Genomic DNA, 25,469 nt, shown 5'->3' on the forward strand with positions numbered 1-25,469 from the left:
GCCGTTTAAAATTCACAAAAATTCACAAAATTTAACGTTATTTATTTTCGGAGAGCACTAAATGTTGATTCTGAGGCTCTGTGGGTTAACGATACTGGCCAGCTGCGGCGCATGCACTTGCGTGGTGCCTCCGACCTGTTCGTACTGGGCGATGATGGCCCTCTGAATGCTCTCCAAGTCCTGGTTGTTCGAGTAGCGCAGGAAGGACACGGACGGATCATTGCCCGGCGATGGGGCGGGAGCTCCTAGGGCCATGGCCATCAGGGTGATCAACACTACAAGTAAAACCTAAAAACACACAGTTTGGGCACGCATTAGCTACTTTTACGCTGATCGAGTTATTTGAACTTACGCCGATGGTCTTCATTCTATCGCAGACCTCGAAAAAGACTAAACCTCGCGCCTGAAGCCGACCTCCCTTTTATATCTCAAAACCATCCGCATCTAGCATTGTGATAATTTGCAAAGATGAACTTGAAAAACTTGTATATAAGTTTATCTATAAGTGATAGAGAACATTCGTATCGTGAACCATACGAATTTTTCTATTTCTTCCTTAAAAGTCAATTAAAAAATTATTTGTTAATATTTTATAAATATCAAATAGACACATTTAAATTAAGACAAATATTTTTAGTTTGCACGTCGTTGCTGTTTTACAATTTTAGAAGTTCAATGACTGGTGCTTCACTGTATATACTGTATTATACTAAACACGTTTTCGAATTGTTGCGAAAGGTCTCTGATTTTCCGTTATGCCTTTTGATCTGATGCCTAAACTTATTCATATATATGAGTGGTTTTTGTACAGACTTAAAACTGGATGAGTTGTTCTGTTATTGTCACATGAAATGAGAAGCTCAAAAAGTATTTAATTATTCCATTGGACAAGTCATTTATATTTAAAGACATTGGTTATAATAATAATAAACATTGTGCCTATAAGCATTTAATTATCACTTAAAAACATATGCTAGTAAAATCGATCGTTTTCACGTTTTTATATTAAGGAAAAACATTTTTAGTAGAACTTTTAGAGAACATTTAAAATAAATTTTTTTCTTTAACTCGTTTGTATATTTTTTTTTTAATTTATTTGTATTTTGATTGTTTTCATGGGAGCTATATAGATATATAGTATCGAAATGATAAGCCATAATTATATCCCGAGGAACTAAGATACATTTTAAAAAACAGGTGTTATGATTTTGTTCCTTTTTATACCCATGCATAGGGTATTATAATTTCAGTCAGAAGTTTGCAACGCAGTGAAGGAGTCATTTCTGACCCTTTAAGAAACTAAATAACATTATGAATGTCTGATACGTGGCTGGGATGTGATTGTGATTGGTGATTGTTCAAAATGTTCAAAAAGAAAATAACTAAATGCCAGCCGAAAGTCAAGCCTCAGTGTCTTTCGAACTATTACTGCTTTGAGTAACCTTAAAAATATTTAAATTAAAAATAATTTTAGCCATGATATAGCAAAAATTCTTTTGATTCTGTAACACGTACTTTTTTTTGTCTCGATTGCGGAATTGACTAAAGTTGAACAATTTTATATAGTTTTTATTTCATTTTATGACGCACTTTACATTTAAAAAAAAAAATGTGATTGCCCACAAATAATCCAAAAATGTTTTAATTAGTGTGAACTCAACTTAATGTATTTTTTATGAGACTGGTTATGAACATTGGGAACAATGACCCGAAAATAATACTAACCACATCACATTCTGGCTGAAAAATGTTATTTGTATTTTAAAATCACTTCAATATATCTGTACCATTTCTCTACAGAATTTCGCAATTTGTAAGAGTATGAGTGGGTATTGCCACCTGTTAAAATAATGCCTAATAAATAAAATAATAATAAAATAACGCCTAATTAAACTCTCTAGATCTTTTTGTACCCAAAATTTCGGTACCATGGCTAGATTGACCCGATCCTGATCAAGAATATACATATTTTAAAGGCTCGCACACGCATTAGTACCGGCTATATTTTATTAGTTGAATGAACAACAAATATTAGTAGAAACCAGCTACTAGTTAAAAAAATTAGATCCACAAAATATGGTTAGTATTTTGTAATGTAAGTAAAGATTGGGACAGCCCAACAAGTGATATTAACTCATTTTGGAACTGGACTTATTGCGCATAAGGTAATCTGACGACTCCCCAATTTGAATAGATTTGCATATCCTCCTACTTACAAATGAGTTAACATTTTGATCCAATTAAAAATGCTTGGGCGTCTTGGCTGCAACTCATCCACCGCTGAGGTGATCGAATTTCCCAATCGCCAGCTGCAATATGTTGTGGAATGCACATTTGCATCTGAGACTGCAGTGCAGTCCGCATCACGTATAAAAGCGGCGACGAGATGCAATCTTGAGCAAAGGAAACCCATCCGCTGCACAGTCCACACAAGTCATCCATCTATCCGGCCTTCTGGTGTGCATCCACAGATACAAATTCAGTATGCGCGCTTTTCTGGTAGGATCATAACACGTCACGTTGCTCTGCTCTCCCCATTGACCAACCCCTTTCCAGATGCTATGCCTTCTGGCCGCGGCTCGAGGCCAGTACGACTACACTCCAGTGTCGCATGCCGGTGACGGCCACGGTGGTCTGATCGGCGGACCCAGCTCCTCCGGCTCTGCCCAGCTCTCGGAGCCCATAGTGCCGGCCAGCGAGTTCACCAAGGAGTTCTTCACCTACAGTGCCCCGGAGCAGGAGTTCGACCCCGGCCACTCCAACGAACAGATAGCCTCCTTGCTGAAGAAGAACCTCCGGGTGCTGTTCATCAAGGGTCCCGAGAACAAGGGTCTGGAGCAGGCGGCGCTCCAGCTGGCCACCTCTGCGTCCGACGACCGCACCGCCATTTACGTGCTCAACAAGCAGCCGGACATCGGCGAGCTGAGTAGCAAGCTCAACCAGATCAAGCAGCAGACCAGCCACCAGCCCGAGGTGCACTTCGTGAAGTACCGCACCCAGAGCGACGCGGAGAACGCCCAGCGCACCATTCAGGCCCAGTACGACCTGCTGCCGGGTGTGTCCAGCAACCACAACGCCGGATCGGGTCCAGTTCTGGACTTTGCCTCCAGGAGCACATCCGCCGGGCAAGTCGATGGCACTGCTCCCGGCGTGATTGCACCATCGTCAAGCGCTTACTTGCCACCTCCTAGCCGGAAGTTTTAGACGTAAGAGCAGCAGTAGATGCAATCCATTTAAAAGTAGTTGTAAATAAAAACATATCTAGTTAGCCAAAACTGGTGAATGTATTTTTTTAGCTTGATGATCGGAAAAACTATAAAGGTATTGGCCAATACTGTAGATGTGGATTCTTTATTAGAACATATAGAACAACATATGAGGTCAAGTAAAAAGTAATCCATTATTTGAACAATAGATGACTTCTGACTGGCGTTAGAAAGATTAGCTTTCGTACTATAAAAGCTTCTTTGAAAATGTTTGTGATCGATAAAACAAACGCTTTGAGAGCTCGATAAATATGGAGACCAGCAAACTCTTTTGCAATATATTATACAAATTTCAGACGCGCAATGCTATTTATATTCAAGATTTGAAAATCATTGTAATATCGTATAGTATTTCTCGTCAAAATTCTTTTTAAATATGGTATTCATATATCTATTAGCAATTTTCTTATTAATAAAATCGCCTAAATCAGTTTATTAGGCGATAGAACTTGACATGAGTTTTATGCGATTTACGACCCAATAAATAAAAATGAAAGTTGTGTTATAAAGATTTGTTTTTCACATCTATTCGATATACAAAAAAACAAGGTCGCTAAAACCAACAACAACAAAAAAGATTCCAAAAAAATTTACGTTTTTTGGCAACATGGTGCGTGCAATGCAGATTTTTATTTCATATATGTAAATTCTGGAACTTAAATTTTTTATCCATCCCTCTAAGAAAGTTACGTTTTTGTTTGTCCTCCACTGAGATTCGAACCCTGGCCTATATATATATTTAAGCAATCCGTATGCGCTCAAATATAGCATTAGTGGCTCAACCAAGAAATTCTGTGCAATCTATTTTAAGAATTCTGTAATAAACTTAATTAAGGAAACGAATTTGACCTACACTTTACCTCAAAAGCTTAAATTTAGTCATTATTAGGTTATTTCTCTAGCGGAAGTCCAAACTTTGATATTTGAGATAACGCAATACGTAAAATGCACTTACAATTTTGGGAAATTTACCTTCAATTAAGGACTCGGTTAAATATAAAAAAAAATATTTTAACTTAAAGTATGTTTTTTTAGGTAACATGATCCATTTAAAGCAACATTATATGTTACACAATATATAAATTTTGGGCAATAAAAAGCCAATTTCTTAAATATTAAAAAATCTTTTTTCTGGTTGTACGTAAAGACGTATGCAAACGCTGTATTTTTAACTTGTCGACACACCTGGATAAAAAAATTTGATAAGCTAATGGGCTGACCCTAAGAAATGTATACAAAATCGTGGGTATATTTCTCCCAAAGAACAAATTTAGGCAATAAAAGGTGTTGGGTAGTGAATGCTACTTTACCCGTAAAACTAAGTAGTTTAATACCTATTTGATCTGATAAGATATCAATATAAGTATTTGAATACCGTTAAAGTTCAAGCAAGAAGAAGTTCAAGCAATTGATGATTTAGACTCGTTGATTATTTTATATTTATTTTAAATAATCATTATTTCATTTTTCTCACTCGTATTTCTTGATAAGTGATATTTAGCTATTTTTATGATTATTACGAGCCAATGCATACACAACACTGTTTTTTCAAGAAGTTTAAGTGGGCTTGAAGACTAGTTTAAGTTGTTAGAACAATTTTTGCATAAAAATATAAAGAATAAAATGAAAAAATAATTTAAAATAAACAAAAAACAAAGCATAATCACTTTCGTTGATTAATTCATATGTTTTAAATGTGGTTTGCCTTTCCTTGTTGTTTTCAAATGTGTTTACGATTTTGTACACCAGACAAATTAATTTATGCATCCACGACCGAGCAAATTTTGAAGCGACATCGAAGCCGGACTGCCCTACTCTTCTCATCGGACGATAATGAATGCAGATCGTTTCCCATAGCTTCGAAGAGCATTCAAATTACTTTCTTTCTGTATCCCAGTTTTGTCAATCGAAGCGGCGCTTCTCCTATTAATATTTTGCATTTAATTATATTCAGCGTTGACAATGGGGAATATGTGGCGATTATTTAAATGTGAGCTCGTCTTCGTTGTCCGTATTAGATAAGATCCCGGACTGTTGAAGCCACTGCATCTCCGCATATGGATCCGTGATTTGGCAACCGGCCAACGGGGTAAGTTACATATTCATAATAGATTCAACCGTTTTATGGTAGTGCCTAAAATATTTTCTTTCTCTGGGGAAAACGAGACCACGAGGCTGGGTCCGATATAAAAACATAGCTAATTCGTAGGCAGGGCATCAGTCGACCCTCGCAGCTCAGACAAAGCTCAGTCCAAAGTGAAAATGAAGCAGTTCGTCGTTCTAATGGTAAGCACACGGCTGCCCGCAAAGGTGCCCCCCCTTCCCCCAGTGACTAACACCTTCCGTTGTCCTTGCAGTGCCTGGCGGCCCTCACCGCAGCCGCTCCCCAGGGATACAAGTACCAGCCCCAACTGCCCGCCCTGCCCATCGGCAACCTGCGTCCGCAGACGCCCCTCTCGCCCAGTGGAATATACTCGGGCGCCCAGGTCGGAGTCCAGGTTCAGCAGCCCGCCATTCAAACGGTGCAGACCATCGCCGCCGCTCCAGCTCCTGCCCCAGCTCCTGTTCCCGCTGCTGCTCCCCTGACCCTCTCCCTGCCCATTGCCCTGCCCCAGCAGCAACTGATCAGCACTGTGCAGCACCAGCAGCAGCAGCAGCAGCAGCAGCAGCAGCCCCAGCAGATCGTCTACCAGCAGCCGCAGCTGCAGCAGCAAATCGTGCAGACGCAGTACGTCCAGCGACCGGCCATCGTCACCAAGGACATCTACATCCACTCCGCACCCGAGGAGACGGAGGAGCTGCGCCAGGACGAACCCCAGCTGGAGAGTGTGCCCATCCGCAAGAACTACCGCATTGTGTTCATCAAGGCGCCGTCCCAGAACCTGAAGCACACCGCCGCCGCCCTGAAGCGGGCCCAGTCCAGCAACGAGGAGAAGACCGTCATCTATGTGCTGAGCAAGAAGCCCGATCTGGCCGAGATCCAGCAGCAGCTGCAGGTCACCCAGTCGGAGGCCAAGGTGCACAAGCCCGAGGTCTATTTCATCAAGTACAAGACCCAGGAGGAGGCCCAGCGCGCCCAGCAGGAGATCCAGGCCCAGTACGATGCCCTCGGCGGTGCCACCCACATCTCGGACGAGGGCGTGGCCCCCATCACCAGCGTCTCGAGCGGCTCCCTCAATCTGGGCAGCTTTGGGCAACAGCAGCAGCCTCAGGTGCAGACCATCGTCCAGCCGCAGGTGCAGGTGCAGTTGCCAGTCCAGCAGCAGAGCTCCTTCGTCCAGCAGTCCACCTCGTTTGCCACCTCTGTGCCGTCCAGGAAGTACGTGCCGGCCAAGACTTTCAAATGAGTCGCACCTCTAGTCCACACACTATCGCTTTCATTTTCAATTCCCCGGCAGTAGCTCATTTTAATTTATTGTAAATGCGAATGTCGACAAAAATAAATAAATATTTTTAAACGAAAACTTAACAATGTTTTGGGGAAATTAAACTTAAATGAGTTGTTAATGCAGCCATCTCTAAAAGGAAAACTAATTATATCTTAAGTCGCATATTTTGTGATATGCCAAAAATGGTCATTTAGCAAGTTATGTAAACATTTATGGTCTCTTTCTCTTAAGACCATATTATCAGTTAGCAGCAGCCCTAATAATCAAGTTTTCATGTTGCACAACCATTGTGATGTAAGACCAATCATATGCTAATTCATGCGACCGGTTTCCCCGCTGCTCTTCTCTGTCACTGATCATTGGACTAATGGATGTGGTAATATATATTATTTTTGACAAATTTGTGACTTTTTTGTCGTGCTGCAATCCCTTTTTTGTTTGAATATTGCTACAGTTTTGGATTACTGTCATCGGGGAATGGCCAAATGAACAAATTTATTTATCTAAATATATACAAGATTGAATACTTAAAAGTACGACAGTTCTTGCGCCTAAGTGCGCAGATGGGCGGGCAGGTAGTTGTTGACCAGGTTCCCTGCAGGACCTCCACTGGCACGCTGGTTGTCCAGGACGCCAATCACGGACGTGACAGGAGCAACTCCCTCGTCGGAGATTTGCGAGGTGCCGCCGAGCTGGTCATATTGGGCTGAAAGTAGAGCGAAACGTGGTCAGAGTGGATGGAATTAATACTAGGTCAGCAAAAAAGACCCAAAACACCAACGCCATAAAAGTTTCTTGCATACTGATGAGCTCGCTAAGAGTGTCGCATGTCATCGGATCGCGAGTTGTGGGTGCTGCTCACCTTGAATGGTGCGCTGCGCATGCGCAGCTTCCTCCTGCGTCTTGTACTTGATGAAGAAGACCTCCGGCTTGCTGGGCTGCTTGGGCGCGGCCTCCTCGAAGGCCGCCTGCAGGTCCAGGGGATCCGGCTTCTTGGTCAGCACGTAGATAATGGTCTTCTCCTCCACGGGGGCCGTCTTGATGCGCAGCGCCGCCTTGGAGACACTGGGCGTGGGCGCCTTGATGAACACGATGCGGTAGTGCTTGCGCGGCGGTGCAGGCGGCAGGACGGGCTGGGGGTAGCGCTCCTCGGGATCCTCCGCCGGTGGCACATGCACATAGATGTCCTTGGAGACGAGATGCTGCTGTGGCTGTGGCTGCTGAAGCTGCTGCTGCTGTTGCTGTGTCTGGTAGGCATTGAACTGCGTCGGCTGCGGCTGGTAAACAGCGGCCTGGTTTTGCTGGGACGCAGCGGAGTATGTGGTGGCCACGTTTCCGCCGGACAGGACTTGCTGCACCTGTGGGGCCTGGAGCGCCTGCTGCAGCAGCGACTGCTCGGCCTGGCTGGCGAACTGTGGAATGGCGGGCAGCTGCAGCTGCTGCTGGGACTGGTAGTTGTATCCCTGGGGAATGGCTGTGGCCAGGCCCAGGAGGCAGGGTATCTGGAAAGGAAGGTCTTGCTACAGTAGGCTGCGACTGGGGGACAGATATCCGGGAGCTTACAACGAAGAAATGCATTTCCGATCGAGCTGACGACACCGGTCCCTTGGCAATCAAAATTCAACTAAATGCTAATCACTGGCCGCCCAGACTTATATGCCGACGACTCGAAAATGTCGCTTACGAAAAAGTGATGCTGATGAGACGAAGACTTCAAATGAAACTGAAACTGAAACCACAAATGCGTCTTAAGCCACACGAAAATGTTAGAGAAGTCCAAGCAGCGATCCACCGATCCACCGGTCTTTACAAACTGGCTTGCGCTTTTGGCCAACCTTGAGATAGCGGTAACTTTTGGGAAGTTACCAAAAACCCTAAAGCTCTGCGTCATTTTTCGGACTTGGGGCCAAACTTTGGGCCCAGTCGAAAGAGCCGGAAATCATTTGTGATGGATATACATACACGTAGGAACGTGAAGAGGGCTAACACGGTGATATGTTGTGGGGCCAAGCATTTCGCTGGCTTTCATTGGGTTCGCATATATGCTGACGAGCGGTCATAATTGACGCAAAATCTTGAATCGCAGCCTGCACTAATCACACGATGGTCTCATTAGGAATGGCGTCAACTCGAGCACAGCTTTGATTTTTCGAACATGGCTTTGTTAATTTTATAAATTGCTTTGATTTCCGATGACCCAATTATTCGATCTGACCGATCTCACCATTTAGTTGCATAATTTAAACGTGAAAATGTAGTTGACTGTGATACCTCTCTTTGGGTAGCATTTAAGGCCATTTTTGGCCACCAGCTGCTGGCATCGGACAAGATTTGATGCTTCAATCAATGTCCATGTCCATGTCCATGATAGCCTATGAAGATGTGGGTCACATTTTCGGTTAGCACTGCCGGCGAGTGAGTGATGTTTTGATTTATGACTGGGGATTCGTCAAAGGCAAATGTTAGCGCGGGGGTCAAGATGAAACATAATCCCTTCAAATGACCGAGTGGCGTGCGTTTCTTTCCCGATCCGTTACGAGTACGCAAATAGGCGGCATCGCAATTATGACCCACGGATTATGCAAGCCATCCATCCGTTCATGTGTGCGCTGTGGGGGCGTAACAATAAGCAAATTGTGGGCATCACCAGCTCCTGCCGCTTTTCCCCAACTCGATTTTGTAGACAAAAGGTAAACGCGTTACGCAATGGTATTAACACTGCGTCCGCCAGTTTTTGGCACACTCTTTAGATACACCACACAAATGTGGGTACTTCGCTTACAGCTCTCCCCTGTTCCTATTTCAAACTCCATTAATTTCTCTTTCATATCTTTTCGTTTGTTGGCAATTAACATGGTCAAGGCTTATGGCGCCAACATTAGCCCACGGATTGAATTAAATAATTAAAATATTATAGAAACACCAAAGCCAAACCATAATAAATTGGCATCGCTATTCAACAGCAAATTATTGCCGATTGCTTGATAATGGGCACCCAATGGTTTGGTGTGATAGACAATTTACTAAGTTTTTTTTTAAGACCAATTAATAAAAATATAATCGTTTACATTTATTTTATTAGTTTTTAAATTTTTAAATCGTTGTTTTCAGCTGAATGAGGCTTAAATCAAATTAGATCCTTTTACATTTTGTTAGTTCCTAACAAGTAAAAATGGTATTGGTAATATAGCGTTCTGAAGTAGCACGAGCAAAAGCTTAAAGTTTTTTTTCTCAAAGTTTTTTCTTAGAGCTGGTTCGAACATCGAATGAATCAGCTTTTATTGACAAAAGCTTACCAATGAAGAGGTATTACAAAGCGGTTTTTTTTTGGGGGCAGACAAAAAAACTTGTTTCTTTTCTTTTATTTTCTTTTAATTTCATTTTTTAAAATATTCTTTTAGAATTGAAACGGAATTGTTTCTAAATGTAAACGTTGAAAATAACTGTTAAAGACAAGTTTACAAACTGTTGTCATTTTTTATTGTCTAAAAACTATTTGTTATTTATTATTACTAATAGGATAAAATTTAATTTATTTTTAATTATCTTAACATTGTTGTACACTTAGGAATGGGATTTTATGATCAGAAAGCTATGATGAGAAATATATTTTGCAAAAAAGTTATTGGTTGCTTAAAATGTTTATATATTGTTATGTCTCCTTACTGCGTTGCAAGCTTCGGACTAAAATTATTATAGAACTGCAAATTTTTAATTAAATGACAGCACAGGTTTAATTTCAGCTTGTTCAAAGCGGTCAAGAGCAGGAAAATAAAAATAAAAATAAATTTGTCACTTTAAAGTAGGTAAGTCACAAGCCATTTACGAGAATGTTAAATGTACACAATGTACAGGTAAGATAAATGGTACCAAAGCAAGAAGTTTCTAAACATTTTTTAATAACATTTTTTTCAACCACGCTTTTCTCGTATTGGCACAAAAATATAATTTGCATATCCGTTGGAATTGGCGTATCTTATAAATATCAAAAAAAAAAACAAACTTCGGCGAACCGAAGTTCATTTACCCTCGCAGCTATTGCAAACACTAAAAATTCAATGAACATCTTTATTTTCTAAAAGACATTGTTTAACATTTACATTTGTTTTATATTGTCGATCTCTCCTTTGGCATCTATTGATAACGTCGACCTTCTTAGTGGCGCTGATCAAGAATATGTATACATTAAAAGGTTGGACATATCTCCATCACTGCGTTGCAGACTTCTGACTGAAATTATAATACCCTCTGCAGGGGTATAATAATATAAATGTAACTTAGGGATATCAGGCAATTTCAAAATGAAAATGAAAAGCTCAGATTTTTCGTTTGGTATAAATAAATCAATACGTATGAAAGGTAAAAATTACCACATTCTGTTATCTAGGTAAGTACCTAGACCTAGATCTTAGTATTTAGTTAAAATCTAGTGAATGAAGCTGAAGATATTGCAGTTAGACATAATACCGGAAGCTAGGAAATGTCTTCTGCATCTAACAGTTATGACTATAATCTTTGATAAAGAGAAGTTGCTTGCTAAATTTTTGGCGCCAATAATAAAAATCTGCATGTTTAACGGCAATTTTCGTTCTCCAATAGCTTACGAGATATAAACGTTGGAGGCCCAAAAAAAACAAATGCACCTAATGCTTTACTTAAGAAGTAGTAGAGCAGTCATCTTTGGAAGGATAAATTTTTTTCTAATGTTGCAAACATTGAGTTCATAAGTAAATTTTAAACCTTAGTTTACGTTTATTGTAAACTGCTAAAAAGTTGCACGGCCGGTTGATCGCACGTTGTGTCCATTTCTCGCTAGTTGATTTGGATTGCTGAATATGGGAAGTGGATGTTTTTACATCAGATGTCGTGTTTTATGTTTGACAGGTTGATCGTTCATAATTAAAAACTATTATTATTGCCGTATACGTATATATACCAAACCTTCCATCATCTTGTAAAGATTTCGCGGTGTTCTTAAGAACATGATAACCTTAATGTATTTATATTTATAAAGGATTAAAAACGTTCATTTATTATTTACCTTTTGAACTAAAATAAGAAAAATATAAATTTAACCGCACATTGAAATATTGTGCTCGGTTTTAAATTGAACAAGAAAATTGCTTTCACATTGGAACTCATTTTAGTACTAAGCTAAAACCATTTCAATATCCAAAGACATTGTTGTCAGATTCTGAAAAGAAAAATGTCTCAGAAAAACACTTTGAGAGTGTCTTTCTGTTCCATTTTTCATGGGGTCCTAAGGTAACTGGTCTATTTCTGACAACAAGTAATATCAGATGGTTTAGGTAAACACGAAAATTAGCTTACGGGTCTGAATCATGTGTCTTGTATACATCTCATCGCTAAAGAAAAAATGGTTATTAAATTACAATATGTTTACCTTTTTCCAATGAAAGAGGTCGCAAATCGCCGATTTCAGCCAATGAAAGTTTATAATAGGTTATAGCCAAATATAATTAAAGCAATTACAAGCTAATTGTGTTGTTAAGAGCTTTTAAAATAGAAAGCGAAGGTGCTATATTGATTTCCACAGTACGTTGCCCCAAAACGGCGAAGAAACAAACAGTCATCATCAAAGATGTATTTCCCAGAATTACACATCTATGATTTTCGCAACAGTTCGCTGTCTTCGGTGCGGCGGTTAAGGTAAAAGCTCTTGCACCAGACCCGTCTCCGGAATCGATTTGACTTCGGTCGAGATGCGTAAATGAAGACTGAACATGGCACGATCATTAGGGCTCTGGAGGAACCACGACCACCCAATTCCAGTTCATTCATGTAAACGGCTCATTACTCCAACGGCAAGTGTTCAAGGGGCACAGTACATTTAGCACGGCGAAGACTCGGTGCACAAAACTCCTAAACAAAACACTGCGAAGACACAATCAATGGGGTATTTATCCCCAAAAAAAAAAACGGCAAGACTGACCGCTCGACATGATAAATGAACTGCGGTGCAGCCGGTGGGGAAACGATCGGTTCGAAAAAGAGCCGGGCAAGTATTGCGCTCGACGGGTCATCAATTAAGCTTGACAACGGAGGCTGGGAGCTTCTTTGGACATGAGCTGCTCATCCAGAGTTAGGACCAGGGATTAGCGTTACAGTTCCTTCACTAAACTGATTAAGTGCTTATGCAATTTATGCATTTAAAACCACTTAATCGATGCAATGGTCATTGGTCACTGGTCCCTGGCCAAAACACAAACTAGCAACGTAATGATGGCGGTTCGGAGTACCGGGGTATCGCAGTTTCGGGGTATCGCGCTATCGGGGCCAACAATTAAGCGCCACAACAAAGACTCTGCTGGGGGAACCACGCTAATTGGTCATGTATTGCCAGCAACTACAACCAAGTCGGGCCATTTAATGAGGGATGCGAAAGGGGCTATGGCTATGGTTTTGGCTCAGACTCTGACTCGAAGGTGAATGGCGAAGAAGAGCTGAAGACGAGGCGAACTGAAACTAAAACAAACACAATGAACATGCAACAAATGGAGGCTGCGCGCTCTTTTTGGCAGTTTTGTTGCGGACCATGACTCTTCCGTGGCTCTGCCGCCGATCTTTGTTGAACTTCACCTATTAACTTTCGAGTGCCGCGCATCGGAGTTGGAAATGCGAGCCATGAGTGATGTATAAAAGCGGTGCGCAAAACCCAGAAGTCATACAGTTCACTACGAACCACTAAGGAAGTCAAACCTCGAGTCCTCGTCCTCCTTCATTCCCACTCAACCAGCTCAACCAAGCCCAGAGATGCGTGCATTCATTGTAAGCCATATGGATAGGTTGACTACCTGACTACCGGACTAATACTCTCTCATTGCCCACCAGGTCCTGTGCCTTTCCGCCGTGGCGCTGGCCGCCCCCCAGGGCTACAACTACAACCCCGGTCCGTCCGGCTTCGGCGGCATCAGCGCCACCAGTGGCGGTGCCTCCTTCTTCCAGGGAGCCGGTGCCGGAGCCGGCCAGGTGGGCCATGTCCAGGTGCAGCAGCAGCCGCAGGCCATCTACCAGCAGCCCGCCGTGCAGACCCATCACCACCAGCACCAAGGGCAGCAGGTGCAGCAGCAGCAGCAGCAGCAGCAGGCCATCGTGTCCAAGCGCTTCTTCATTCACTCCGCCCCCGAGGAGGCCGAGGACTACAAGGAGCGCCACATCACCGTTGGCGTTCCAAAGCGCAACTACAACGTGGTGTTCATCAAGTCGCCCCAGCGTAACAACAAGAAGACCATCAAGATCAGCCCCGCTGCCAACGAGGAGAAGACCGTCATCTACGTGCTGAGCAAGAAGGGCGATAGCGACGTGCAGGCCGAGGTCGTGGAGCAGGCCAGTTCCACCAGCAAGCCGGAGGTCTTCTTCATCAAGTACAAGACCGCCGAGGAGGCCGCCCACGCCCAGCAGCAGATCCAGGCCCAGTACGACGCCCTGGGCGGCAGCAGCCAGCTGACCGACGAGGGCGTGGCCCCCGTCACCTCCGTGATTGGAGCTTTGGGCGGCGGTGATGGACACCTGGACGCCGGCTCCGCCGTCGGTGCCACTGGAGCCGGCCAGATCGTCTCCTCCGGCGTCTCCGGATCGCACACGGGCAATGCCTACCTGCCACCCAATTTCTAACCATTGAGCATGGTTCCCCGAAATGTACCTCACAGTCCTCTGTGAAATTGTTGTTGTTAATAAACTTTAATTGCTGTTGAATTTATTTGCACACGGTCTCTTTACTTGAGTGATTTGTCTCTGATATCCCAACTCTTCATAACTTAATTCTAAGTATATATAATTAGAAACAAGAAAGGATACATTTCGGTAGTTTATTTTACATTGTAGATGTGGGAAATTTACTGTCATATTCACAGATATTTGAAGAAGGCCTAAAACTATGCAACAAAATACAAAATACAAGCAAGAGTTTTTCAAGACATAAGGATATTCAATTTGAAGTTTTTGAAAATAAATAAATAGAAAAATAAAAGGATAACATATAAATTCTTTTTTGATAAGATACGGGGTGTATTTATTAAAGGATAATTATATATAATGTAGCAAGCTGTCATACACACATGTATATACACACCTACACATAAGTACTAAGGATCCTATCATACATACATACTCTAAGTTAAGTTCCACAATTATTATATCCTATATATGTCTCTTTTACTCTTGTGCGAAACACATTGTCAACCGAACACTGTGTCTGTATTGGTCTCGCAACTGAATGAACAACACGTAATTGTGTCTCCTACAATAATAAACTAGTTATGGAATCTATATCTGATATCTGATTTAAAAAGAAAATGTAAAAAACTTTGTTCTTCTTAAATATACATTGGACAAACAAACTTCCAGAGCATATTCCTTTTAAAAAATCTAACCACTTTTTTATATCTGCCGAAGAAGCGATCGGAAAAGAAATATGTAAATTGCAGGGACCAAAACAGTTACAATTTTATAAATAAAAGTCTGGATTTTAAGGTTTGGCTAAGTTTTTAAAATTATAAGAAAAATAATCTCGTAGAAATGGCGTCAGCAAACTTGCGTTGTGTTATACTCTTGCACAGAAACTGGTTTTATTTGAAAGCAAACAAAAATTAAATCGAATTGACTAATTGTTTTTCTCCCAACTAGCACGACATATTTATTTTCAAGGCTTACCATGATTATTTTCTTGTTTTTAAACAATTATGTTATTTATCACTTTTCACGGTAACTATATGGTAATATCGTATAATTTTTTAATTTTGATTAAAATGCTATTGCAATGCCGTTGTTGACAACAAGCAATTTTTCAATCAAAGCTGGGTATGTCACAATTATCGTGTCAACACATCGTTTTTACATCGACATTCATGGTAATTAGTCCGGGGTTTGTAAAGTGGCGTTGGCAAAACAAATAATTAACTAATCAATAGCGTAGGTAATTAAAATATTCCAAAGGCTTATAAAACGGGCGAAACCAGCCGAATCCTTAGAGAATTTACAAAGTGTACTCATGGGTACTCTGTTTCAGCTGCAGGAGAACTGCCTTCGGGCGATGGGTCACAGCCACAACGTGGACAGTACCAAGGACAAAGTCCTGGGCTTGAAGCACATTAGTTCGCTGGTGTTCGTTATATCTGCGCAGTATCCACTGATCTCCTATGTCGTCTACAACCGCAATGACATGGAAAAGGTCACAGCCTGTCTGAGTGTAGTGCTTACCAACTTGCTGACAGTGGTTAAAATAACCACTTTTCTGGTGCACAAGCAGGACTTTTGGGCAATGATCCGGCGCTTTCGGAAAATGCATCAGCAATGTAAGCCGGCTGATAGCGACTTACGGGCAATGTTCTCTAACAAAACGTCCCATTTGAACAGCAAGCCAGAGTCCCAGAAAAAGGAATGGCTTGGATGTGGACTACGTGGCCGAGGCGAATAAGCTGGCATCCTTTTTGGGAAGGGCATATTGCATGTCCTGCGGCCTAACTGGGCTCTACTTTATGCTGGGACCTATTCTGAAAATCGTGGCTAGCAACTGGCAAGGCACAACATATCTTCGGGAGCTGCCCATGCCGATGAAGTAAGAGTGAGTTGGGGATTGCGGCAAGATCCTCATTGATTTGCCTCTAACAGGTTTCCATTCGACGATGTGGGAAGTCCTGGCTACGAAGTGTGTTTCCTTTACACCATACTGGTTACCGTCGTCGTTGTTTCCTACGCCTCGGCCGTCGACGGCCTATTTATTTCGTTCGCCATCAACTTGCGAGCCCATTTCCAGACATTGCAAAGGCAAATAGAGAACTCCCAGTTCGATTTACCCGAGAAGGAGACTCAGGAGGGCATTAAATCCCTTGTGGACTACCATGATCTATTGCTTTGCCTATCCAGACAGTTGCGTTCGATTTACACACCAACCGTATTCGGGCAGTTCGTCATTACATCGTTGCAGGTGGGCGTGATTATATACCAACTTGTGACGGTGGGTGGCCAGATTGCTTAGACCAGAATCTCGACTACATCCCTCCATCACCCTCCCCTCTTTCAGAGCATGGATTCGGTTATGGATCTCTTGTTGTATGCCACGTTTTTCGGTTCCATCATGCTTCAATTGTTTATTTACTGCTATGGCGGTGAGATCATCAAAGCTGAGGTGGGTTTCAATAACACATAGTTTCCCCATTTCGTGGGATCGCAAATAAGTTTTTTGTAGAGTCTGCAGGTCGATGTTGCTGTTCGGCTCTCCAACTGGTATCTGGCTCCTCCGAAACTACGAAGATCCCTGGCACTGATCATTCTGCAGTCCCAACGGGAAGTCCTGATCAGGGCCGGCTTCTTTGTTGCTTCTCTGGCGAACTTTGTTGGGGTAACATCATTCCAATCGGAATTATATCAAAGTAACTTTTGTTTGTTTGATTTTTGCAGATCTGCAGGACGGCTTTATCGTTGATAACGCTAATCAAATCGATTGAGTAATTTTAGTTTAATAAAGCAAAAAACTTAAAAGTAGTTCGAGCAAAATTGCTGTTATTTTTAGATAATTGCTTTTTCTAAATTATCTGTCTCATAGGGGAATTAACAAAAAGCTTATCAAATGTAATAATATTGCAAGATGATTTGTGTGCAGAGTAACTACAGCTTATATTTTATAGTTACTGCGTATCATCTCAATTGTAGAGGGACGATTCTGGTAATTAATGAGTGCATGCAGGCAAATTTAGACTTTTTAGACTGTACGAAGCTGAAGTAGTAAGGGGTTTTCCTGGATCGGTTTCTTGTAATGACAGATTGTTTTTTGTTTTTGTGGAGGCTGGCAAACTTCTTTAATTCCATTAAACAGTTTATTAATAAGCTTAAATTCAATTATTAAAGACGAGTGAGGAACAATGATTTTTGAACTTGTGCCATTTCTTTAAGGTTATAATTATTTTTACTTCCAAAAAAAAGGTGAACTTTTGTCGGTTTGTGTATTAAGTAATCTAAAATATTGTTAAAGATTTTAAAACAAATAATGTTGTAAGCAAAATATTATAAATTAGTTTGAATTGTTTCAAAATATCCATCTGAGAAATATACCCCTCCAGTATTTTAGATTCTTTTGTAATGGTTTCAAATAATACTGGCTTACTTTTGGCGCTAGTAAACTGTATTACAACATTTTTACCTTTTTGCGTATTGTTTTGAACTTTCTTTAATATAAATAATAAAGACCCTATTTCCGGAAACAGTTTATTAGCTAAAGTTTGTGTTTGTATTACATACTGATATGAATACTTATTGACTACGAGAGCTTAACAGCTTTTTTTACATTCAATCCTTAAATTTGTTTTTAATTTTATTTAAAAGATTGTTCTTGTATTAGTGGGTTTGGCCTTTGGTTCTTATTTTTATATGTGGAAACTATATTGTCCGTCATAAAAATTATGGGATAATCTAGGCGGCAAACTCAACTAAAACTGATCTTAATAAATTAAAATATTTGAAACATGATATAATAACAAAACAAAACAATACAATTCTCTCGACTAATCGACCTGAGATGTTTAAACCAAGTCATTGAAACCCAGCTCAAGGCAGGGCTCTGTTACTGTTACTCGATCATTCCACGACCTATTGTTTCAAAGTCATACCAAAAATATCAAACTATTTTTCGGAGATGATTCTAAATTTAACTCGTACAGTTCCTTGGTCTTTAATATCAAAGTCTATAAACTGGTTAATAATACATACATACAATGCGTTGTTTACATGTCTTTTGACCTTAAATCTTTTAAAATACTTAACTTTGTTCGTACTTAGTAATCAAATATACTTTTACTTTAATCGTGTTGCGAGGTCCCGTGCAATCAACCTTATTCCCAATACTTGTGTCCATTTCTTATCTGAGGATGCAAGTGTAACAAGTAAGAAGGTTCAAGAGTCTCGTCAATGAGGTATATGTTCAGTCTCTGACTGCATCAGCTCTCATTACATAACCGAGCGATCACTGACCACATATATGCAATCTTTCAGAGCTCCTATAAATACACAGCCCGCTAGTCTAGAGTCAGCAAGTGGCGCATCTGGGTTCATCAGGAATGGCTAACAGTGAGTCGCATCCGTTAAAGAGGGCTAACAGTTTCATTAGCAAATGTTTGCTTTTTCGCAGAACTTACCATCGCACTACTGCAACTTCCGGTGGGCGGCGAAGTGGCCTCAAATGTGCGCCGGGCGGTGGACAGCGTGAGGAAACTGAAGGCGGACCATCCCAAGCTGCAGCTGGCCATTCTGCCGGAGAGCTTCAACGCCCCTTACGGCCAGGAGCACTTCCCCAAGTTCGCCGAGCAGGTGCCGTCGGGTCCTACCTGCCAGTCGCTGTCCAAGCTCGCCCGTGAGCTGGGCATCTACATAGTCGGCGGCAGCATTGTGGAGCGCGAGGGCACCAAGCTGTACAACACTTGCACCGTGTGGGCGCCCAATGGAAGTCTCATCGGCAGACATCGCAAGGTAAGCTGAAGGAGGGGTAGCAAACGGGACAGTCTGAACAACATTGGCCTTCCTCGGCAGATCCACCTCTTCACCATGAGCATTGAGCCCGCTAATGCCGGCGGCGTGGAGTTCGATGAGGCGGCTGTTCTCACGGCGGGATCGGAGCCGACGGTGGTGCAGATTGGGCAGCAGAAGGTCGGCATTGGCATATGCCACGACAAGCGCTTCGAGGAGCTGGCCAGGATCTACCGCAACATGGGTGAGTTAACCTACCGCCTGGTGCCACTGGGTTCCCAATGAATACTCCTCCCTCCAGGCTGCTCCATGCTGGTCTACCCGTCCGCCTTCTGCATCTGCCAGGGACCGATGCACTGGGAGCTGCTGCAGCGAGCCCGGGCCACCGACAACCAGGTGTTCGTGGTCACCTGCTCGCCCGCCAGGGACAACATGTCAGGCTACGTGGCCTACGGCCACTCGATGGTCGTCAATCCCTGGGCGCAGGTGCAACGCGAGGCTGGCGAGGGATGTGAGTTCATTGTCGAGGAAATCGGTGAGTTCTCCATACGGGCATACAGTCAACTTGCAAGACTGACGACCGCCTTCTCCCCCTTTCAGATTTCGACATGGTCGAGCAAGTGCGCCGCCAAATCCCCATCTTCAAGCAACGGCGCACTGATGTATACGCTACCACCAAATTAAGTGAATAAAGTAAAGAAATCTTGAGAGCAGCGGGAGAGAAATTCACTGATAGGACTTGACATGCTTATCGCTTTGGAAGTACACAGAGCAAAGACAGCAGATGAATCAAAACAAGAGCACGAATTGAGCAACGCACCGTGGTGTTGCATAAATTATTGTCCAAATATTTCATCAGCATAACATACTTTACAACTGTTGTATTTTCAATTGAGTAGAGAATGAAACTGTAAGACCTTTTTTTAGGCTGGAAATAACATATTTAGTTTAATAATTTAATAATTAAACTTGCGAGGTGGTACCTGTTAAAATCATATGAGGAATAAACAAGCAGCGCTGATACTTTCATTGTTTTTTGATATTTGCTAATGACAAATTAGTTTAATTAAATAGCAACGTGGCAATCGGGAACTCATTGCATTGCAAAGGGTCATCGATTTGATTTCATTATTCTTATGGACAATTACACCAACTTATGCATAAAGAAAATTTTTATTTTTGTAAGCGTATGCGACTTTTTAGACTGTCTTTGCATGTTTAAGCAAAAGTTATATACTTTTCTTTTTCAATTGATATGCTCTCCTCATAAAATCGAATAGACGCAAAATAATTTCAATCATGAGCGTGTGATTCACTTTGTTCGTTTATAAACTCTGGTCAAACTCGCACATAAAACATTGTTTTATCTTTGCGCTTTCTTGTTTTTAGATAGTTTATTTTACAATCTCGATTTCAGTTTATGGCAAGAGCTACTTAATTGTAGAAAATTTGGTTCATTAAAATAAAATACTAGTAAAAGAAACCTTTTTTTGAACTTAAAAAAAAAATTAAGCCAATTTGCAGTTGAACTTTCAGATTGCGATACAAAAGAACGCAACCACTGTGCGACGAAACTCGACATCCGTCGAGGGTTCCGATAGGCCTGTGGCAAAAGCTGGCTCCCAGTGGCTTTGAACAAGCGATTGCGACAAAGCGCAACCAGAGTTGATCGATGGCAACCTCAAAACTAGCGTTTGGCGCTTCAATAGCCCTAGTTCTGTGGGTGTGGGCGGGCGCAGGACATGGCCAGGTGGCCTTCGTGCGTCACCTTTCGGAGCTGCGGATCAGGGAGCTGAAGGACCTGGCAGTGCGGATGCAGAACTCCATCAACCCCGAGAAGTACGCCTGTGAGAGTTACTTCGACTACGTCTGCAGCCGCAATCGTCCGCTCTTCTCGATCATGGGTATGTGAACTGGCGTGTTCCGGACAGAGTGACTAATGCGAACGCCCCATCCTAGGCCACATGCCGCAGATGAGCGAGCTCATCCAGTTGCTGACCGAGCTGCAGAACGACCCAGCGCAGTTCGAGGCAAAGCAGAAGCTACTGGACTTCTTCATATCCTGCAACTCGCAGCACGCGCTGGAGGATTGCTACCGCGAAACCTTTGAGTACTTCAAGCCCCTGTTCGGCTACATTGTTACCAAGAACATGATCCAAGGAGGATCCCATGAGCTGGACGACTTCCTGGGCGTCCTGGAGCGCTTCGTAGCACGGACCCACCGGGACCGTGAGTCGAACCCCATTCTCGACAAACTGGCCACGTACAAGCAGAAGTTCAAGACGCCGCGCGTCTACTTCCACGCCGGAGACCTGGACCGCGAGTACCGCAACCTTCGCATCTACCGGGAGAGCTATGAGCACAACATTCGCAACCTGGAGCTGCACCGGAAGCAGAACTCGACCTACGAGATGGGGGTGCAGCGCACCATGCTGGACTGGAGCATGTACCTCTTCCAGAGCCGCAACAAGCCCATGTCCTACTACTATGCCACCTTCACCGTGCACTTGTACATGATGCTCTTCAATGTCCGGGAGCGTCAGCGCGACTTCACGCGATTCCGCGAGGAAGTGGAGTGTCTGAGGCTGCCGCAGTTCGTCAATGTACTGGACGAGGCCAGAATGCTGGCCGTGATCTACTTGAAGAGCTTTCGAGCCGCCTGGATAGACTACAGCGCCTGGATCAGCGCACCGCCGCACAACAATGGCATCTACGACCAGGAGAACGGCATCCTCCAGCAGTACCATCTCGACAATAAGCGCATCTTTTTCACACTCTACGCCCAGAACTTTTGTGAGTTCGGCAAGGATCTGGCCGAACACGTCTTCTATCTGGGTCTCAAGCAAAACAAAGATTTCTTCGACATTTACTCGTGCGGTTTCCAAACGGAAAACCCTATGAGTTGTGTATGAGCGATCGAGGTCCTTATTACAAACCTGTATATGATTATTAAATAAGAAAAGCTTGAAAAATAATTAATAAGCATTAATCGATAATCTTGTCTCTAATTCAATAAATTACTGTATATGGCAAATTACATAGTGACGAATAGCATCGAGAGAAAAAAATAAAAAAAAAACTACTAGAACTATTATTTCTACTAATAATATGCGATTCAAAAAGTGCGTTAAGTACTGTTATTGGCAGAAAGCCATTGTGAAGAGTCTTGGTGGACTGATTCTGGTCCACCGAGGCTTTCCACGAAGGCTATCCACCCATAAAAACAATCAACCCAGTATTTTTATTTTGTATCATCAGCAGCAGTAGTAGTATTGGAGTGGTTAATTCTGCTCCACCGCTCTACCCAGCTCCAATTTTCTTTACTTTCTCATAGACCAAAATAAAAAAAATGTTATATTTTAAAACCATAAGTCATGCCATAAATATTTATAGACTAGCAGTATTTTGCCATAACATAAAAATAGTAATGGTATGCAAACACAATTTTGATCAGATAAAAATGTCAATAAAATATCGAAATAAATACTCTTTTAACCGGAATTAAAGGATTTACAGGACAGTAAACTGGAATGAAAATTGGAAATGTTAACTTATGATGTCTTTATGGATTGTGCAGAAGGTGTCTGCTTTTAAATGCTGCAGAAACAAAAATATGTCCTGATGGTCGAGCTCAAGCTCAAATTTTAGCTAGTGAGTTTAATTTTGAATTCGATCACAAAGTTATAGTTAAATTTGAACCCGAGCTCCATATTGAGTATTTAAATTATAATTGTAGGGAGGGACTTCAATTTATATTGTCTGTGTTAAAAACATCTAACCAGCGCAAGGGTATAAAAAAATTTTAAGTTGGCTAAAGCCATTTTGTATTATTATAATCAGCTCAGGTACTTACCTGTTTCTTCTTTCCTCTCCAATATATTTCAAAGCCCGTTGGAGTTCGTCAGAGGCACTATAAATAACCCAGACCTTGAGCCAGCCATACATACCACACCAATTAAAAAACTTTAAATAAAACTATCCAAATCGAAATGTCTTATGGCGATTGAGTGAAATTTGTTAAAAAGCTTTCGAAGAACTGTCCGCTGTTTTTTCCCCTTTATGATGGCTTTTTCATTTCGGATCCAAGCCTGACTTAAATTTTCGGCAAAGATATTTAAACATCGAAGCTCGAAAGTTAGCTTCTAACAATGTTTGGGAGTATTTGTTTTCCAAAGAAAATATTTTTTGTCACATGCATTTCTAGGAAAAACCTTTTTATATTGCACTTAGCGCGTTCACTTTTTTCTTACTCCGATAAGAGGTAGTTTTGTTTGACCTCTTATTTTCATTTAATAAAGAGAATTTTTCAAATAAATATTATCAATTACCTATCCAAGCAAATAGTTTAAAAAGTCTAGTCCCACGAAATAGTCATGGGAACAATAAGCCCTTAATGCCTTTGGGGTCTTTTTTTTTTGAGTACATTGCGATTATTTCAAATCCTCATTAGGGCGTTTCCTTCCTTTTCCTTTCCACCTTTATTCCATTCCGGGAACTTCTTTTGTGCGGCTCATTGCTGCAGTTGTGCTTTTGTTACCGCGTCTGCGGTCGCGACAGACTTTTGCAGCCTAAACTTTTGCACCTTGTCAAAGTAATCCTCTGCCTCCTGCCTGCGATAAAGTTTGGCCAAGTCGGTGCAGGATTTGCCGACGCCATCCAAAGCCGCCAGGTCTGCGCCGTGGGTAACGAGGACTTTGATGAGCTCCAGGCTAGCGTTCATAACCACTGCAGCCGAAGAGTCTGTTAAAATTCCATTTGAGCTGGGAACTATCCCATCTACCCATATACCCATCTACTTAATCCCTACCTGCCCGCATGAGTAGGGTCCAACCGCAGATGTCCCTGGCCTCCACATTGGCGCCCGACTCGAGGGCGAATTTGACCATTTCCAACTGGTTGGCATCGACGGCGCAGTGGGCTGGAGTCATACCATTGCCGTCCGTGGCCTCCAGGTGAGCCTTCTTGTTCAGCAAAATGCGAGCCGACGGGAGGTGACCGTGGTAGAAGGCCAGCTGCATGGGGGATCGAGTACAGTACGCATTTAATTGCGAGCGATTGAAACTAGGAGCGTTTACCAACATGCAAGGGGGTCCGCCCACTTCCCGGATTGCCCAGGTGAACGCTGCAGCCGGCTGATAGCAGCACGTCGATGATGCACATCTCGCCCTGAATAATCGCATTGGCCAGCGGCAGAAATCCGTTGGGAGCGGGGTACTCGACCAGGCTCGGTCTTCGCCGCAGCATCCGTTTGACCAGAAATTGCTGGCCCTTTCTGATGGCTCGGTTCAAGCAACTGGTTGACGGCAGAGCTGCGGTGGTGCAAGCCTAAAATAGCATTTAATAACTTCTGAATTAAACCGTATATGTAACATAGTTTTTTTGCCATTTGAAAGTACCTTTAACCAAAATTTTTAATTAAAATGATTCAGCGTGCAAATAATATTTGAACAAATTTCCCAGTTGGGGAATATTTGGTTACAGAACTGTTAGTATTCCTTAAATTTAAATTAAAATAAAAACCAGTTGGGAAATAACTCCCAATTTCTTTATAAAAAGACAAAGTTACTATACAGTTAATTAGCCACTAAATGTACAATACGCTACAAAAAAGTAAGCAACACAAAAAAAATTAAAAAAGATGCTGCGTATCAGAAAAAATTTTAGTAGTTAATTTAACCTTCAATATAGTATACATACGAAAAATATAACTACAAAATAAAAAGTATCATCATTTTACAGCAAATTTACTGTGTTAGACTGGACCTTAATAAAACACAATGCAAATACTTACAATTATATCCGGCGATATAGCCAAGGGCACGTAGCGACGCCCATCCTCCGAAACTCTCAGGGCTTTTACACGCAGTCGATATCCAAAGTTTTCTTCCAGATTGCTTACATCTACGGGGGAGCTGGTGGTCCAATGCACCTGCATCCAGCCAAGGCGCTTATTGAACTTTTCCACGCTGTAGACCAATGCATTCTTTAATAATGACCATTCAAGTCTGACGCTGTTAACTGTAGGATCGGAAATTCCCGACTCGAAATTGGGCCAAGGGAGTAGTTCAGGATCCTCCTGGCCCAATTTATAGACCAGCTCCTCATCACTTTGTCCTGACTCGCTTTCGGTCATATTGCGAATCGGCCAGCTCTATAGACATTAGCCACATTCCTATGAGCTTTCTCCGCGCTTTAGAAATAACAAGTGGCAGGGCAACCGCCATAGTTACCGGAATAGAGTTGGGGCTCGGGGTATTACTTTTGTTGTATGTACACACAAAACCAATTTCTCTTCCTTAGATCGACCTAAAAATTTGCAAGCTAACTGTAGTGGTAC

General features: G+C 42.2%; 9 protein-coding genes across 12 annotated transcripts; 6 read left to right on the plus strand and 3 right to left on the minus strand.

The window, feature by feature from the left end:
• Positions 1–21: 21 nt before the first annotated feature.
• LOC108141064 lies at positions 22–450 on the minus strand. The gene is made up of 2 exons (XM_017264218.2): positions 353–450; positions 22–288 (listed from the first exon to the last, which is right to left on the minus strand). The coding sequence occupies exons 1-2, from the start codon at positions 365–367 to the stop codon at positions 58–60; spliced, it is 246 nt and encodes an 81-aa protein (XP_017119707.1). The 5' UTR covers positions 368–450; the 3' UTR covers positions 22–57.
• A 1,936-nt stretch (positions 451–2,386) lies between these two features.
• LOC108141063 lies at positions 2,387–3,275 on the plus strand. The gene is made up of 2 exons (XM_017264217.1): positions 2,387–2,499; positions 2,557–3,275. Exons 1-2 carry the CDS (start codon positions 2,485–2,487, stop codon positions 3,202–3,204), a joined length of 663 nt encoding a protein of 220 aa, XP_017119706.1. The 5' UTR covers positions 2,387–2,484; the 3' UTR covers positions 3,205–3,275.
• Positions 3,276–5,441: 2,166 nt separating this feature from the next.
• Positions 5,442–6,730, plus strand: LOC108141246 (mediator of RNA polymerase II transcription subunit 15). Its single transcript, XM_017264503.2, has 2 exons — positions 5,442–5,552; positions 5,624–6,730. The coding sequence occupies exons 1-2, from the start codon at positions 5,529–5,531 to the stop codon at positions 6,611–6,613; spliced, it is 1,014 nt and encodes a 337-aa protein (XP_017119992.1). The 5' UTR covers positions 5,442–5,528; the 3' UTR covers positions 6,614–6,730.
• A 379-nt stretch (positions 6,731–7,109) lies between these two features.
• LOC108141247 (ataxin-2 homolog) lies at positions 7,110–8,387 on the minus strand. The gene is made up of 3 exons (XM_017264504.1): positions 8,219–8,387; positions 7,518–8,157; positions 7,110–7,361 (listed from the first exon to the last, which is right to left on the minus strand). Exons 1-3 carry the CDS (start codon positions 8,231–8,233, stop codon positions 7,207–7,209), a joined length of 810 nt encoding a protein of 269 aa, XP_017119993.1. The 5' UTR covers positions 8,234–8,387; the 3' UTR covers positions 7,110–7,206.
• Positions 8,388–13,344: 4,957 nt separating this feature from the next.
• Positions 13,345–14,375, plus strand: LOC108140997. Its single transcript, XM_017264071.2, has 2 exons — positions 13,345–13,444; positions 13,508–14,375. The coding sequence occupies exons 1-2, from the start codon at positions 13,430–13,432 to the stop codon at positions 14,288–14,290; spliced, it is 798 nt and encodes a 265-aa protein (XP_017119560.1). The 5' UTR covers positions 13,345–13,429; the 3' UTR covers positions 14,291–14,375.
• Positions 14,376–15,540: 1,165 nt separating this feature from the next.
• Positions 15,541–17,125, plus strand: LOC108141022 (odorant receptor 82a). The gene is made up of 6 exons (XM_017264103.2): positions 15,541–15,969; positions 16,031–16,232; positions 16,286–16,631; positions 16,698–16,802; positions 16,863–17,015; positions 17,075–17,125. Exons 1-6 carry the CDS (start codon positions 15,666–15,668, stop codon positions 17,123–17,125), a joined length of 1,161 nt encoding a protein of 386 aa, XP_017119592.1. The 5' UTR covers positions 15,541–15,665.
• Positions 17,126–18,632: 1,507 nt separating this feature from the next.
• LOC108140964 (omega-amidase NIT2-like) lies at positions 18,633–20,155 on the plus strand. Its single transcript, XM_017264032.2, has 5 exons — positions 18,633–18,736; positions 18,798–19,135; positions 19,196–19,376; positions 19,434–19,667; positions 19,733–20,155. Exons 1-5 carry the CDS (start codon positions 18,727–18,729, stop codon positions 19,822–19,824), a joined length of 855 nt encoding a protein of 284 aa, XP_017119521.1. The 5' UTR covers positions 18,633–18,726; the 3' UTR covers positions 19,825–20,155.
• Positions 20,156–20,751: 596 nt separating this feature from the next.
• On the plus strand, positions 20,752–22,169 carry LOC108141234. Its single transcript, XM_017264490.2, has 2 exons — positions 20,752–21,036; positions 21,092–22,169. Exons 1-2 carry the CDS (start codon positions 20,805–20,807, stop codon positions 22,042–22,044), a joined length of 1,185 nt encoding a protein of 394 aa, XP_017119979.1. The 5' UTR covers positions 20,752–20,804; the 3' UTR covers positions 22,045–22,169.
• A 1,362-nt stretch (positions 22,170–23,531) lies between these two features.
• On the minus strand, positions 23,532–25,382 carry LOC108140955 (serine/threonine-protein phosphatase 6 regulatory ankyrin repeat subunit B). Of its 4 annotated transcripts, none has more exons than XM_017264023.2 (4): positions 24,924–25,381; positions 24,212–24,457; positions 23,940–24,144; positions 23,532–23,872 (listed from the first exon to the last, which is right to left on the minus strand). In XM_017264023.2, the coding sequence occupies exons 1-4, from the start codon at positions 25,263–25,265 to the stop codon at positions 23,643–23,645; spliced, it is 1,023 nt and encodes a 340-aa protein (XP_017119512.1). In that variant the 5' UTR covers positions 25,266–25,381; the 3' UTR covers positions 23,532–23,642. The 4 variants fall into 4 exon arrangements, with proteins under 4 accessions (XP_017119512.1, XP_041565368.1, XP_041565369.1 ...); XM_041709434.1 differs by having other exon boundaries at positions 23,532–23,857; positions 24,924–25,380; XM_041709435.1 differs by having other exon boundaries at positions 23,769–23,872; positions 24,208–24,457; positions 24,924–25,382.
• Between the last annotated feature and the right edge of the window lie 87 nt (positions 25,383–25,469).

The sequence above is a fragment of the Drosophila elegans genome, unplaced genomic scaffold, assembly GCF_018152505.1.
Source record: "Drosophila elegans isolate 14027-0461.03 unplaced genomic scaffold, ASM1815250v1 contig_476, whole genome shotgun sequence".
NCBI classification, from domain to species: domain Eukaryota; kingdom Metazoa; phylum Arthropoda; class Insecta; order Diptera; family Drosophilidae; genus Drosophila; species Drosophila elegans.